The following is a 15,717-nucleotide window of genomic DNA, read 5'->3' on the forward strand; positions in this document are numbered from 1 at the left end:
TCCGCCGAGTGGCAATCATTACCGCGCCCTGTGTGAAGGAGCCATTCCTTCACGATCTTTCACTTTAAGAAGAGATCACGTTGATTGGATAGATATTCGAGATACAAAGTCTGTTCACGTTGTTTGAATCTTTCACACTTTTAGGGCCTTCGCACACAAATTGCCATAATCGTAGCCTTAATACGTAAATAATTGGGCGCGTTTAGCGGAAAAAGCGCTCAATGAGCAATCAGCGATTATTGGTTCTCACTGTTAGATCCCTAAATCTAGACCAATTACATTGACGAATTGCTCAACTGTTGTGCAACTGTTGAGTTCGCTGAACGCAACCAATGTCTCAGAACTCATGGAATATCAATGAAATTTTCTGTGTTCATGATACTCCTTTGGAATTTTTATAATTGACCAATTTCCTGTTAAAAAAAATTTGCATTAAAAAAGAAATATATACAATTGAAGTAATCTTTTATTGTTATATATTGAATATATGTTACATATTGATATTCTTACTAAGAGGAAGATAAATTTATATTAAATAAATATATATATATATAAAATATAAATATATATTTATACATGTATCATAATATATACAGATTAATATATAAATATCATTAAATATAATATTATATTAATAAATAATATAAAATAGATTAATATTATGTAATTAAAAAATGTATAAAATGATCTTAGGCATTCTAGTCAAAATTCATATTATTACGTCGCTCTAACTCTCTGATCTCTAGCATGTTTGTCTTAAGAAGCAGTTTCATAATTTCTCTCCATATATCCATCCTGTGTTGTTCATTATCGATACCCAGTCGCAGTAAGATATTTTCGTTTATTCTTAACAATACCCTTCCTGTAATGTCATGCTTAAAAAAATATAAAATATTTTTACTTTATATTGTTACTTCTTCTTTTGCCTTTGTTTGTTTAATGCAAAATTACTATCAATTCAATCTTCTATTGATGTAATTGAGTGCAAACTATTCTTATGTCTCACAATGACACAACCCAGACCACAATGTCCAAAATTGGGTCATAAGATGTTTTTTAAACAGCTTTAAGATATCTTTAAAATAAGTTTATAAGGTATGTTAAAGGTGTCTTAAAGACGTCTTACGACTCAATTTTGGACATTTGTGCTGTCTGGGGATTAATTAGAATTCAGTAAAGTTTGAAGATGCATAAGTTTACAGCTCTTACGTGCAAGAATTTCTCATGATATAACTGATAATAGTCACTGCAGTGTCGTCTGAGCCACTTTTGCACATCCAACACATTCCACAAGTAAACCGGACGAGGTCGAGTAGTTTTGTTCTGCGTTGTAACGAAATAGTTGGTTAGTAAACAAAAAACTCGTATAATCTATATATAATAACCAGTCTCTTAATCGCATTTTTACTTTTGGTTTATTGCTGGGATTGATAATCTCTTCCACCATTGTATCTCCAATCGACCTGAACGGTCGAGTGTAAAACGAGAAATCTATTAAAAAATGACAACAGAGGACAAAATTCACAACAGCTGAAACTGCGATTACGCGGATATACATAGGTTGCGTTCCGTTTCACGCATTATGCGCGCATTGCCTACAATATACGTAACACGAACTATAGATAAATGCGTGCATATGCATGAAACGGAACGCGGCCAAAGGCGCATCCCTTTCACGCGCTGCAAGCGTTATTCTATGCGTTTCGTTTCACGCACTATGGGCGCATTTCCTATAATATACGTAACATGAACTGTAGATAAACGCACGTATATGCGTGAAACGGAACGCGGCCTATCTTATCGCTCATTACATATGGAAAAAAGATAGAATAACACTTACAGCGTGCGTAACACTCAAAAAGAATGCAACGGAAGTTTCCAATAAATTTTTTTTACATAATTTGGCAAAACTTCAAGGCTGCGTTCCAAAACTCTACTCGACGGGTAGAGTAGCATTTAATTGATCAATAAAAGCAAAGATAACTAGGATTTCTTTATCATGATTGGGCAATTAAATGTACTCTACCCGTCGAGTTTTGGAACACAGCCCAAGGAGTAGGCTGCCTGAAATTCACTGCCAAGAAATTCACTGCCAATACTGAAAATCTATTGTTCATGTTATGTATACTATAGAACTTCAGCACTGACAGTGAATTTCGAAACGCAGCTGTAATGGCTCCTGCACACAGGACGCGGTAATGCTTGCCGCACTTCGGAAGTCCGCGCGACAGCCAATCAATATGTTGTTTTTCCGTAAGAGCTAGAAGGTTATTACGGAAAGCAGCATATTGATTGGCTGTCGTGCTAACTTCCGCACGCGGCAAGCATTACCGCGTCCTGTGTGCAGGAGCCATAATCTTCGCGAGGCTAGAGATATTTGTTTCTATAGAAAAGATTCTCGTGGGGTGCGTTCAGATTCCTCATCCGGGTGCACTCTATTACTAGAAACACTATAGTATATGTTACATATACTATAGCACTTTTAGTAATAGAATACACCCGGGTGGGGAATCTGAACGCAGCCCTGGGTGCGTTCCAAAATTCAACCTTGGTTACCATATTCTATAGTAACATGAAATATAGAACTGTGGTAACCAAAGTTGAATTTTGGAACGCACTCCTATTGGACATCGAATATCGAATGTTCATGTCGACCAATCAAGACTCTTCCCGTGTCGTTCGCGGGAACTTTCACGCAGCCGTCGATTGACCACGATACGATTGGACACAGATTGAAATGATTAATTCGACCTAGTAATTCACTAGATAATTCTTTTCATCGGTTGGTTGTGTCCAATCGTACCGTGGTCAATCGAGACGCTCCCGTGCGCGACATCGCTGACAGTTGGTGCTCTTGAATTCGAGACGGTTCTGTTTGAAAGAGACGTGCGTTGCGATGACCGCTGTATTCTAAGCGCGTGAGTGATCGGAACGTGAGAATATTACTGGTCAAGTGCAACTAAAAGCGAGGCCGTGTCGACCGGCGAGTCCAGCCGGCAGCATGTTCCGCACGAAGAAGGACGTTGATCGGCATGTGCAGAATATCTTCAGCAAGCTGTGGAACGAGAACGAGGTGAGGTTACTTCGTTCTTCGCGCACACGAGAATATCCCTAACGTACGTTTCGCTGAGCCCGCGCGCCACCGCCACCGCCGTCTTTCCAGCTTCATGTTTTCGCGGAGCAACCGCTACGATGACGTGTGACGCCGGTGACATGTCAATACTAAGCACGCCAAGCGGTACTATTCCTACCGTCCGATGCGTCCTTGAGTTGTCACGCTAAATGGAATCGCACACACGAGTGCAGTGCACGCCGCAACGCACGATAATGGTGAATTTTCGCGGGAAATCCTACTCGAGACAACGACGTCACTCGCGTTGGCTGTTGTGTGTCGTGCGTCGTTTACCTCGGCGTAAACTTGTTCCCTGCAACTACCAAAGTGGAGTTTCTTCCTTATATTACACGTTTAATATATATACCGAAAATATATTCTCTGTGTTAAAATTGTGTTGTTTCGCAGAAATGTAAGATTTACGGGAGATATAATTATAGTTTTGAATATATGTTAAATAAAATGTGAGAAATAGCACTTTTTAATTCTCTTTGTTCTTTTTCTTTACAGAAAAGTCTTCGTTCTTACAATGTTGCCAAACTGTATTATCAAGTAGGTGATTATGAATCTGCAAAGAGATATGTATGTAGTTACTTAGAAGTACGAGATGAATCAGCCAGTGCACACAAGTTGTTGGGCAACGTGTACGAGGCGCTTGGTCAAAAGGAAGCAGCTTTGAACGAGTACAAAACTTCTCTGGAACTTGAAGCACGGCAGGATGATCTTGTTTTAAAAGGTAAGCAGGCAATCTTTTTTCATACTTATCCTTGATTCATTAGACCTCTTTACAGCTGAACTAACACTACTGTTCCTTTTTCCTTCGACGCTAAATAATATATTTGTTTTATTCTGAAAATAGAAAAAGTGCAACTTAATTCAGATAAAGAGAACAGATAGTCTGAATTAATCTACCCAATGTTTCTTTTCCAGTGTGTGATTTACTGACTGATACAGATATAGGAATGGATGTCAATAAGATAAAATACTGGATAGAACGAGCAGACAAACAGTTTCCACACCATCCAGTGGTATTCAAATTAAAGGAAAAGCTATTAACTGTGGACAAACCAAATGACAACAATGAGGATCTCGAGGCCCTCATTACATGTGAGTATACTCACCAACTGCTTACTCAAATGTCAAAGTATGGGTTAATATGTGAAATTATATTATTCCAGCTGAATTGAATGCAAGACCAAATGATGTCCAACTCAGAGTGAAATTGTTGAAGCATTATATGTCAAAGCACAAATATGATAACGCTTATGAACATGCAGCTAGTGTGGAAGCCACTCATGCTTACAGGAACAGTATCATGTGGTATCAAACGTTATGTGATTTACTGACGAAATGTAAAGAAACCATGCACACTGACTGGTCTTTTTGGGTACTCTTTATCTCTTCGTTGGAAAAATATGCAGCATTGTGTCTCAAGGAGCAAAACAGTGAGATCAAGAAAAGCGTTCCAGAAGCGACTCAAGCAGTATTTAAGTACGTATATTGGATCTAAAATATCTTTCACTCGGGGATCAACAGGAAAATATAATAAAATCAACGTTTTGTAGAATTTACCATCAACAGAATATATCTTGTGAATTACAAAGATTAGACAACAGTCCGTTTTCTTGAATATACGCGATTGTCCTTATACAATGTTTATTAAGGCGAATTCACGTTTCAGTTTGGACCAAAACCTGAACGAGTTGAAGTTGAAGAATTTTCCCAAACATCAAGTCTTCATAGAATACATGCTCACGCATATGTGGGGTCAATTACACTTCCATTTGGCGTGTTTGTTGTTGCGCAAAACGAAACGAGAGCAAGGCAGCTGGAGTGAAGCGGGGAGACTGTGCGCACCTCTATTACTAACTGCATTACATGTGACTTCGATAGACTCCACCGCTGCGTGGATCGTGCACATAAAGGATCCATCTAAGAATCAAATCCGTTTATGGCATACAGAGGGCTCGTATCGGTGTAGTCAAGCTGGTACGTGAAAATATGAAATATTATGCAATATTGTGAAATGTACGTGCGACGCTTTACTGAACGTCATTTTTATGTATATATCATCTATTTCATCCGTAGGCCACGTTCTTCAAGATTATGCTAAGGGTGACACAAAGAAGCTAATGGACAAGATCGATAAATTTTGCACGGGATTTTGGAGAGAGCGTGTTTATCAGGTAAAGAACTAATCAACTATTCATGATAATTAAATGATTTACAAAGTCTTATTAATTATCTTTTGCTTCTTTCAGAGAATTTTTGTAAGCAGGATACATCTTGATCATATGCGAAATTCATATTTTTGCAATCATTCAACACCCAACTCGCCTCTGCGCCTCTGCTCTCAGAATGAATTAAAATGTTACGACGAAGGTACATGTTCATTAATGTATAAGTTATACATTGTCACATAATACCTCAAATATAGTTTACATTGTCTACATGTAGACGTAGAGTATCATATTTTACGCGTAAATGCAAAATCTTATAGTAATGTATGATTTTTTCTTTGTAGTTGCGGAACAGATGTGGCCCGCTTCGTTGCATCATCAAGTCTGGCTCGGAATACAAAGTCGATCGCACCATTCGTTAAACAAGAATGGCGGTCCCCAGCCGCATCAGTACTCCCATGTGTTCCCGGAACTGCAGTTCTCGGTGTACAATGTGAGTCAAGCGGCGCCCGACAGCTTGTGCCAGCTCGACATCGACGCGTTTTTAAACGCGACGATATTGTGCTCATCAGCGATCGTAGAAGAGCAGCAACTTGGCAGTTTCCTCAGTCCTGACAGGTTGCCGACTTTGCCGGCCGACCTGACGTCGACACTCTGTACTTGCAACCAGGAGAAGTGGTGGTCTGCAGCTTACAAGATGTATTCCAAGCAGAAAGACATCGAGGGCGATATTGGAGAGTTGAGGCACGAGTTGCAGCAAGGTCTCGAGGTCGTTCGCTGCATCGGCAATCACGGCTTGCATCCGGTGCTGTTGGTTCATCTAGCACGTATATTTCAGTATCGTACAAAGATGTTGAAGGAGAAAGACAAGGAGCACGGCGACATCCCGACCTTGGAGACGCGCTCCGAGCTATACTGGAGCACCGCCGTGCCCTTGCTCGAGCGTCTGCAGAACAATCAAACGATACGCATGTCTACGACCAGACTGTTCAACTATCAGGGCAAGGAGATGAACAATATCGAGCTGACCAATGCTCTTGAGGAGGGCAAACTGTTGCTGGCGCAAAAATTCGTTCGTGACAAGCAGTATGAGCAAGCTATCGACGCGCTACAAGCGCTCAAGTGCCCCGACGCATCGTTCCAACAGGCGCAGATCTACAAGATGTTCGCGGACGAGATCGTGAACTCTATGCCACGTGAAAGTCTGACTTCGGAGATGCGCTCACAACATATTATAATGCTCTCGAAGGCGAGGAACTGCTATTACCTCACGCTCGATCGATTACGCAGTCCTGGCATGAATCCCAAGCACCCGCTCAACTCAGAGCTGGGCACTCACATTGCCGACATCGAAAACGAACTAAAAAGAATCGATCCGGATCTTGGCAGGAGCGATCTGAGCAGAAACGACTGCGACGGTATGTCCGACGAGAGTTACTCACCTGCTCACAGTGCTGTCGACCAGACGGTCGCCAATACGACATTGCCGAACTTAACGGCGCACAATATTCTAAGCACACCTCAGAGGACTACTCAACGCGCTCCTAAACAGAGCAGCACGCCGTGTAGACCGCAGCATCACGATATCTTGGATCTGTCGCGTAATCGCACGGAAGCGCGTCCAAGTCCAGAGCGTCTTGACGCACAAATACGCCAGATAATGCACTCCAGGGATAACGTGGTGCAGGAATTAGTAGAGCAAATGAAGGGTATGACGGATCACATGAAGTCGCTAACGGAAAAGATGGAGGGTCTGATGAAAGAGATGGTGGAATTGCGCAAGGACAATCAGAAGCAATACCAGCAGCAGCAGCAGCAACAACAGCAGCAGCAGCAACAGCAACAACACCAACGCGTACAGCAACAGATGAATATGAATGCTAATGTTGAAGACGACTTCTATGTTCTCGACAACGATGAGTTCACTGATTTGAATTATTCGAATCAATCCGGTCCAGCGGCGTCAACAATTTCCGGCAACATATTCACACCGTCGCACCGCCATCCGTACTCGTCGCTGATATATCCCTCTGCAACTACGTTCCAGGGCTACTACCAGGGTGGAATACCCGGGTTCAGCGACCCGAACGCCCAGGCCATACCATCTCTGTATCCGCACAACATGTATTCGATGCCAATGATATATCCCAACCGTTCAGCAAAGGTGCCCGACAACCTACTCCAACAGGGTCTCTTCGCATCACGAATACCGTCGCAGTTGTCCGATCTTATGTCGATTCCTGTTACGAATCCGCCACCGACGCTGCAGATGCCGTTGCAGAAGGTCGAGCCGCCGCAACCGGCAAAGCCTCCTGAGCCCGCCATCACGACGACCGTTATTAAGGACGCGCCAGTGAACAAGACGCCGCCCGTCAACGTGGTCATAACAACATCCGACACGCTACCGACGACAGTGCCGCTCGTGCAGCCAACTTTAAGCGTCACTATACCGCCGCAGTACCGACTGGGAGGCGGAATTGCCGCTATTACTTCCATTGGTACGACGATAACTGCGATGACGGAGTCATCGTCGTCATCGTCCAACGTGCCGCACTGCTACCAGATCTCCATGCCGTCTCAGGCCACCATACCAACTACCGTCAATCTACCACCCTTGCTGCCCACTCTCACCACCACGCCAGCCAACATGCAGACCATGCAAACAGCAGACTCTCACCGGACTGGATTGGCCGACCCTAAAGCCAACATCAGCGCGGTATACGAGTCGATCGAGTCGCCAAACACTTCTACGGACGTATGCGAGACGGAGCATGATCCGATACCAGACTTCGTGCCAGTCATACCGCTGCCCGCAGAAATCAAAGTAACCACTGGTGAAGAAGACGAGGTCACACTGTACTGCGGTCGCGCAAAGCTGTTTCGCTTCGTAGATAAGGAGTGGAAGGAACGCGGAATCGGCTACATGAAGCTATTGCGCAATGTCGAAGGCAAGGTACGTTTGCTAATGCGACGCGATCAAGTCCTAAAAATCTGCGCGAACCACATGCTGCGTCCCGACATGGAGCTAACCAGCATGGCGAACAACAACAAGGCCTGGTGCTGGGTAGCGAACGACTTTGCAGACGAGGAGGTGAAATTGGAGAAGCTCTGTATCAAGTTCAAGACCGCGGAGGAAGCATTGGCGTTCAAGGAGGCTTTCGACAAAGCCAGGCTCGGCCTGACGTCACCCGCAGAAAAGGAGTCCAAGGTAATGAGTGACAAGAATTCTGTGTCTTCTAGCGAGAAGGACGCCTCCAAAACACAAAAAGCACAAGCCAATTTGCAAACTAAGATCAACTTGATCGCGGAAACTACCTCGACAGCAGACAAGTCGAAATCTAACACGACGACATTAGGAGGATTTTCCTTCAGTTCGAAACCCATCATTCAGGAAGTCAGCGATTCGACGAGCGAGTCGAAGAAGCCTGACGAAACGTCGAAAGTCAGCCCGTTCAGCGGATTTTCTTTCACCAAGTCTACAACTACCACCACCGCTACAAGCACCTCGACACCGTCCACGGGTTTTGTTTTCGCCACGACTGCGACTCCAGTTACAACTACGCAGTCCGAACTGATGAGTCAAGGTACAGTGTCTAGCACGTCGCCGTTCAGTACGCATGGAGTCACTTTCGATCAGAATTCCTCTCTCAACACACTGCTGAGGAGACCTCGTATGCCGCCACCTGGTATGATGAAAATGGGACTCCACGAGAAGGAAGTACAGCCACAAACTGAGAATGAGCGTAAGCTGTTCGGCGGGAGTGCGAGTCTCCAGTGTCAAAACAGCGACACCAAGCAGTGGGAGAATAAAGGCACGGGAGCGGTAAAGCTACTAATAGATGTCAAATCCGGCAAACTACGCTTGCTGATGATGGACGAAGGCAACTCCAAAGTTCTCTACGGCTACGGAATCCCTCTGGATGCATCGTTTACGTTTAAGAGTGGCGCCACGGTTGTCAACTGGACCGCCCCGATAGACTCCAAGAAGGAACGCGCCAAGATCCTGCTGTTCCACGCCGCGACTTTCAAGACACCGGAGTCGGCCTCAAAATTCTACAATGTTGTATCCAGCTGCCAACAGAAGCTCCTCAAGGGTTGCAATCCGAGCGAGGTCGCAAAAGAGTTTGAAAAAAAGACATCTTCCCGACCGACTTCAAGCGATATCAAGGGCCAGAACACCGCGGATAAGTCTGAGCCTCCTTTGTCGGAGCTGTTTAAACCTCCGAGCGACTCTTGGGAATGCAATAGCTGTTACATCAGGAATAATGTCACGGACGTCAAATGTGTAGCTTGCGAAGCTCCGTCGCCTTCAGTCGCGAGCAACAAGGACGGTCTTACCGTGGATGCTAACAAACCCGCCGTGGAATCCAGTAAACCACCTTTGTCTGAATTATTCAAGCCACCCGCTGGCTCTTGGAGCTGTTCAGGATGTTATATTGTTAATTCCGGCACGAATATCTACTGCGTTGCCTGCGACCAGCCTAAGGATCCGTCGCAACCACCCAAACCGCAACAGAATGTCTTCCAACTGAATATTTCCGCTACAGCCCCAATGACTACCTTCACCTTCGGCATTCCGAAAGATGCCGCCAAAGAGACGACCGGTGGCACTACCGGCTTCAGCTTCCGAATGCCGAAATCGGAAGATAAGAGCGCGGATGACAGTGCAAAGATCACTCCCACGATTCCGCAGGCCAAAACTGAGGAAACCGGCTTCGTATTCGGCGTGCCAGCGAAAACTGGCGTCACGCTGAACTCGGGCGATTCGCCGTTTACCTTCGGCACGCCAACCAAGTCTTACGGCTTCAACTTTACGGCGCGAGCATCTTCGAAATCGCCCGGCAGCGCTGGCGGTGAGAACAGCGAGGACGAGGTGGTGGAGAGCGACGACGTTCATTTCTCACCTATTATACCGTTGCCGGACAAGATCGAGGTGAAAACCGGCGAAGAGAACGAAGAAGTATTGTACAGTCACCGAGCGAAGCTGTTCAGGTTCGACACTTGCGTGAAGGAGTGGAAAGAACGTGGATTGGGCGACATCAAGCTGCTACGCCACAGAGAGACCGGAAAGCTGCGGCTCATCATGCGGCGGGACCACGTGCTGAAGCTCTGCCTGAATCACATACTGTCCGCTGAACTGGAGTTTACGTCCAAGGACGAGAAAACGTGGCTGTGGAACGCTGCGGACTACAGCGAGGGTGAGATCGAGTATATGCAGTTTGCGTGTCGCTTCAAAACTGCCGAAATAGCGGAGAGCTTCAAAAACGCAATCGACGACGCCAAGGGAAGCATTAAACTGGCCGTTACTAACAATGAGAAAACGAACAAGTCAATGACGAAAGCGACTATGAAGACAAGCTCATCTAGCCAGGAGATCGAGGTCCTTTATGAGATGAAAGTTACACCAGAGGAAAAAGCAGCTGCCTTGAAGTTACAGCTGCCGGAGAATTTCTACGCCTACAAGCTTAAGGAGGACTGTCCGGGCTGCAGAGGCTGCAAAAAACCGAGTATAGTTCTTTATCCGGACGTCTCTTCGACGCAGCCGAATAAGTGGACGACCGTGCCGGAAGAAAAGAAGCTGACGACTCCAAGTTCGACAAATGTTGCTGCAGGACCGAAACCCTCGGCCTTGATAACGACTCCTTCGTCATCGGCTGAGGTGAAAGCTAATGAGACCACCAGCCAAGTGACTCAGTCCAACGTGAAGAACGGATTCTCCTTCACGATGCCGCCCGTCACGACGTTCAAGACGACGTCGACCCCAACGTTCGCCACGTCGAGCGTCTTCGACGGCTCCGCGATGAGTTTCGGCACCAGCGACCTGAAGCTGTTCAACGACAAGAGATCGACGACTTTTTCTTTTGGCATGAATCCCCAATTTGGCATCAACGAGACCACGGACAAAGCGGCGACATCGGACAAGCAGCAGACTGTCTTATTATTGGAGAACATGAAGATGTGCAGTCCTTCGAATCTTCCGGCCGCGCAAACTACCACCGCAGCTCCTAATACGACCACCGGACAGTCGGTATTTAATCAATCAACGCCGACTGGATCTATATTCAAAGCTCCCATTTTTACCTTCGATAGCGGCAAGAATATGTTCGGCGGCACCGACAATTTCGCGAGTACAAAGGGATCTTTGTTCGGCGGAAACACCGTAAGCGCCAGCGGTGACGGCAACTCTCTGTTGTTCGCCAATACCTTCAACACTTTGAAGTCGACCACCGTTGCCGCCACTACCACGACGAATTCCGTCCCGAAGACGTCGTCGTCGACCAATGTGACCACCACCTTCGGCACCAGCTCGCTATTCGATTCGGTGCCAGTGCAACCGAGTTCCAAGGCCAACGACACCGTCGCTGCGTCCACCGCCATCACGTCGACAATTACATTCGACGTGTCCAATCAGTCTAACAATACGATATTTAGTACAAGCTCAATCACACCCTTCTCAAAGATAACGTTCGGTGGTCCTTTGTTCGGTAATCCCGTCACGATGACGGTGACGGCGGCGACGACGACGACAACGACTACGAATGTCTTCGACACGAAATCGTCGGACAATGCTCAAAATGACGATGACATCAACAGCTTCCTCCCGTCAGATAACATGTTCACGGCACTCGCTGCCAACGCGGCGCAACCGCAAGCTTTCAAGATAGGTACGTTACGAAGTCATAAAATCATGGCAAAAAAGCGTATTGAAATTAGGACTCGCTACTTACATTGCTCGACATTTCTTTTCAGATCCCAACTTCTCGTTCGCTGGCGCGGGATCTTCGGTATTCGGTTCAAAGTCCGCCAAATCGCTGACCTCAACGTCTCAAAATAAATCGACGCACGAAGATTCTATGCAGAAGGACGAAAATGAGGAGGACGACGGTGGTGAGGTAGAGAACGAACAGGAGCATGATCCTCACTTCGAACCCATTGTTCCATTGCCAGAGGCCATCGAAGTCAAAACCGGGGAGGAAGATGAAGAAAAAGGTAATCTTTAATATCTTTGATATTCTTCAGGTACCTTTAGATATATCTTTGATAACTTTTAAATAATCTTTAAGCATCTTTAGTAGCCTTGAAATAACTTTAGCAATCTTTGGATATTTTTTTAATAACCTTTAAATATTTTTTTTTAGTGACTCTCTTTAGTGATCTTTAAATACTTTTAGACAGATTATTTTTTTCTTCATTATTTTATTTTAGCATTTTTCAACTTCGTGTGAGAAGATATATTTAAAGTATTTGATATTAATGATATCTCTAACGTAAATGTATTGTTATGAGAGTAAATAGATTTCAAGCAATTCGCGTGCAGAAATCGCAAAATCGTAGTTTACTTTAATAATCATTCGTTCGCAGTGTTTAGCCAGAGAGCCAAGCTGTACAGATATGACAGCTCCACGAAGGAGTGGAAGGAGAGAGGCGTCGGTGAGATGAAGATCCTGCATCATCCCGGATACGGCAGCTATCGTCTATTAATGCGCCGGGAACTGATTTACAAAGTCGTGTGCAACTTCTTGATCACATCGGACGTGGCGTTCCATGGACTCTCGATGTCGCAGCAGGCCTGGATGTGGGCCGGCATGAATCACGCTGAGGAAGGATCGTGCGTCGAACAGTTAGCGATTAAATTTAAATCACCCGAGCTGGCCACGCAGTTTAAGGGGCTCATCGATAAAATTCAGCAGGAATTACGCGAGAAGGAAGACGCTCAAGGTAGTTTATAATCCATTAGGTATTATGGATTTCTCTCACATGTATATCCCACTGTGACCTCATTCGTCGCTTGCTCCATCTGCACGATGTTATATGTATGCATTTCTCTTCCAACGAAAAATTGATATTAATCATGGATATATAACGCGCAAAATCGCTCGGTTTGTTATCTCGCCTGCGTTGTTTGGACTTTCATTTGAATTTATAATACGACCGTAAGTAGAGTGTTACTCATTTATCTATCACGCGAATTTGAATGAATGTTAAACCGCCAGCAGTGCGATTCTATAACTCATTAACTGTTGCTAACGGGTTGTTAACCTTGCGCAGATATAACGTATGCTAGAAAAGGTACGCAACGATACACAGTACTAATTATATTATCGCTAACGATAATATAATTATGATAGTCAACGAGTTACAGAATTACACTGCAAGTTAAATGAATGCTAAACTGTTCGTGTATGTACGAAACTGTTTATTAAACGCGTCAGATTTTAATACGCAACTGAGGAGATATGATTTAAGCTTTCACGTATTTCATAGCACTCTTGTGTATTGATGAATTATCGCTTTACAACTTTGCATCACAGGTGTTCGTTATTTTACGCATCTAAAGTGCTACATGTATCTTATGTGATCATAATAAAAATATATTATACATCTTACGCATATCTTTATGTTTGATTTTCCAAATTGTGCTTGTTAAAAGCTGGATCGAATGGCGTTATTCTTTAAAACTAGAGCGTCACCGTAGGCACACTTGTGTTCTTTTTCATGAAATGTACGTATGTGACTTCAAGCGACTCGTTAAAACGATATATAGCTCCATATCAATCTATGCATGCTTATAGGTGAGAGGTGTGTCAACGAGGAAGTGGAAGAGAACGAACACGACCGGGATAACGACGTGGACGAGGAAGAAGAAGAGGAAGACGACGAAGAGGAAGATGAAGATGATGAGGAGGAAGAGGACGAGGAGGACGATCAGGAGATGGTGCCCATAATGGAGAAACGCGCCACCATGTTCGCCAGGTGGCCTCACGAGACCAAGTGGGAAATCGTGGGCTTGGGGAACTTGGCGATCCACTACGATTCCGAGATCTACGCGGAGAGGATCGTTCTGAAACTCGACGATTCGGAGGAGTACGCGAGCAATACTATTATCAGCATAGAAACGGTGATGGAGGTAATTATTTACGCCACTAAATATTCGCATCCAAAAGAGTCTTGTAAGTTATAAATTTCTTCCTTTTCAACCAGACTTGTGGTGCTGAAATTATGGTGATAATTATGTATATTTTGTGGCTGTTGCTCACTTGCATTGTCTGTCGCATAGGTGGAAGGAAAAGAATGCATCTGGAGCGGAATCGATTACGCCTTGGAACCGCCGGCGAGGAGAGTACTAAGAGCGGTCTTCTCATCGGTGCAAGCGGCGCAAGAAATGCAGAAATTTTTCGAGGAGGTAAGTGAAATCTAACTGACATATTCATGCGCACGTACATCGCATTGCGTGCGTATGTTGATGTGAAAAATGTAACTCGTGATGATGTGCTTCTTCACAGGGATTAGTGAGCGCGAAGCATTCAGGTGTCGCCGAGTATCAAGAGTGATCTTTGTAATGGAGTAATATTTAAGAATTGGCTGTTATTACACCATTTATTTTATAGCATCCTATTTTAAGTATAAGTGTAAACGGATTGTTTATTTTTATTTTTGCCGCTTCACTCAAATGTAAGGAAAGACTTGACTTATCGTTAGATCTTTATTGTCTTATGTATACATAGCTTCTCTTTTTTTTGGATTTAAGACGCGAATTAGAAGCGAGTGCAACAGGATTGTCCTTATATTCGCGTGGACAAGCGCTAGTTTCCGTAGTGATAATTTATGTGCTGCGCGAAACAGCGTTAACTATTTATAACAATAGGATGAAAAAAAAGGAAAATAGAAAGTCAAATGCCACGACTTTTAATTTATTTATTCTTCGTGCAAGTCTACATCTTTAAAAAGAAAACTGATATGTGCCAACTGTGTGGAAACTCTTTCTACTTCGCATTAATAACACTCGTAACTATATTGATAAATGTATCAGAGTATATATATATATATATCGATAATTGTTTCAGAATTATATTTTCAAATGGACGTATTAGTGAGTTATCGATGAAAAACACGTGTTAAATGTTCACGATCTCATGATATAATAGCATAATCAGATACTGATCACTTTTCCCACATGTAATTCCAATTTAATTTCAAATATCTCAAGATATTGATCAAATCACATAAAGCTACGAAATTACTGCAGCAAGTAACAACTACTGTAAATATTAAATAATGTGAGCTTATTTATAGTTATAGCAAATAATAAAGTGTCACTCGGAAATAGAAGTCTAAGTACACATGAAGAGAGTATTGTTTATATAATTATTATATTATATATAACGTCAGAAATTTATTAACAAATTTTGAATTATAAAAGTTTTTGTTAAAGAGAAATTATCAGGTAAGTGATATTTTCACGGCTATTTCATTATTTAAAGTTTATATTATATATTAATTAATGTGTAGAGAAACAAATATACAGGGTGTCTGAGTTTGACACACCCATTGTATGTACATAGAATTTGTCAAACTGAATACAATTAGATTTTTCTACCATTTTGCAAACAACCAAGTTTGAAATTGAAGTGTTGAAGTTTAAGT

At 43.7% G+C, this 15,717-nt stretch overlaps 2 protein-coding genes across 3 annotated transcripts; one reads left to right on the plus strand and one right to left on the minus strand.

The window, feature by feature from the left end:
* Positions 1–552: 552 nt before the first annotated feature.
* Positions 553–1,578, minus strand: LOC116846374 (protein aveugle). Its single transcript, XM_032820103.1, has 3 exons — positions 1,409–1,578; positions 1,210–1,323; positions 553–875 (listed from the first exon to the last, which is right to left on the minus strand). Exons 1-3 carry the CDS (start codon positions 1,556–1,558, stop codon positions 699–701), a joined length of 441 nt encoding a protein of 146 aa, XP_032675994.1. The 5' UTR covers positions 1,559–1,578; the 3' UTR covers positions 553–698.
* Positions 1,579–2,840: 1,262 nt separating this feature from the next.
* On the plus strand, positions 2,841–15,424 carry LOC116846314 (E3 SUMO-protein ligase RanBP2). 2 transcript variants are annotated; one of them, XM_032819980.1, is made up of 13 exons: positions 2,841–3,073; positions 3,623–3,848; positions 4,043–4,219; positions 4,291–4,603; positions 4,794–5,101; positions 5,201–5,298; positions 5,374–5,494; positions 5,637–11,957; positions 12,043–12,282; positions 12,655–13,011; positions 13,866–14,200; positions 14,351–14,476; positions 14,577–15,424. In XM_032819980.1, exons 1-13 carry the CDS (start codon positions 3,002–3,004, stop codon positions 14,622–14,624), a joined length of 8,742 nt encoding a protein of 2,913 aa, XP_032675871.1. In that variant the 5' UTR covers positions 2,841–3,001; the 3' UTR covers positions 14,625–15,424. The 2 variants fall into 2 exon arrangements, with proteins under 2 accessions (XP_032675871.1, XP_032675872.1); XM_032819981.1 differs by lacking the exon at positions 2,841–3,073 and adding an exon at positions 3,198–3,524.
* The last annotated feature ends 293 nt before the right edge of the window (positions 15,425–15,717 follow it).

Source organism: Odontomachus brunneus, unplaced genomic scaffold (genome assembly GCF_010583005.1).
Source record: "Odontomachus brunneus isolate Ranch 3 - 2012 unplaced genomic scaffold, Obru_v1 Obru_scaffold_063, whole genome shotgun sequence".
NCBI lineage: Eukaryota > Metazoa > Arthropoda > Insecta > Hymenoptera > Formicidae > Odontomachus > Odontomachus brunneus.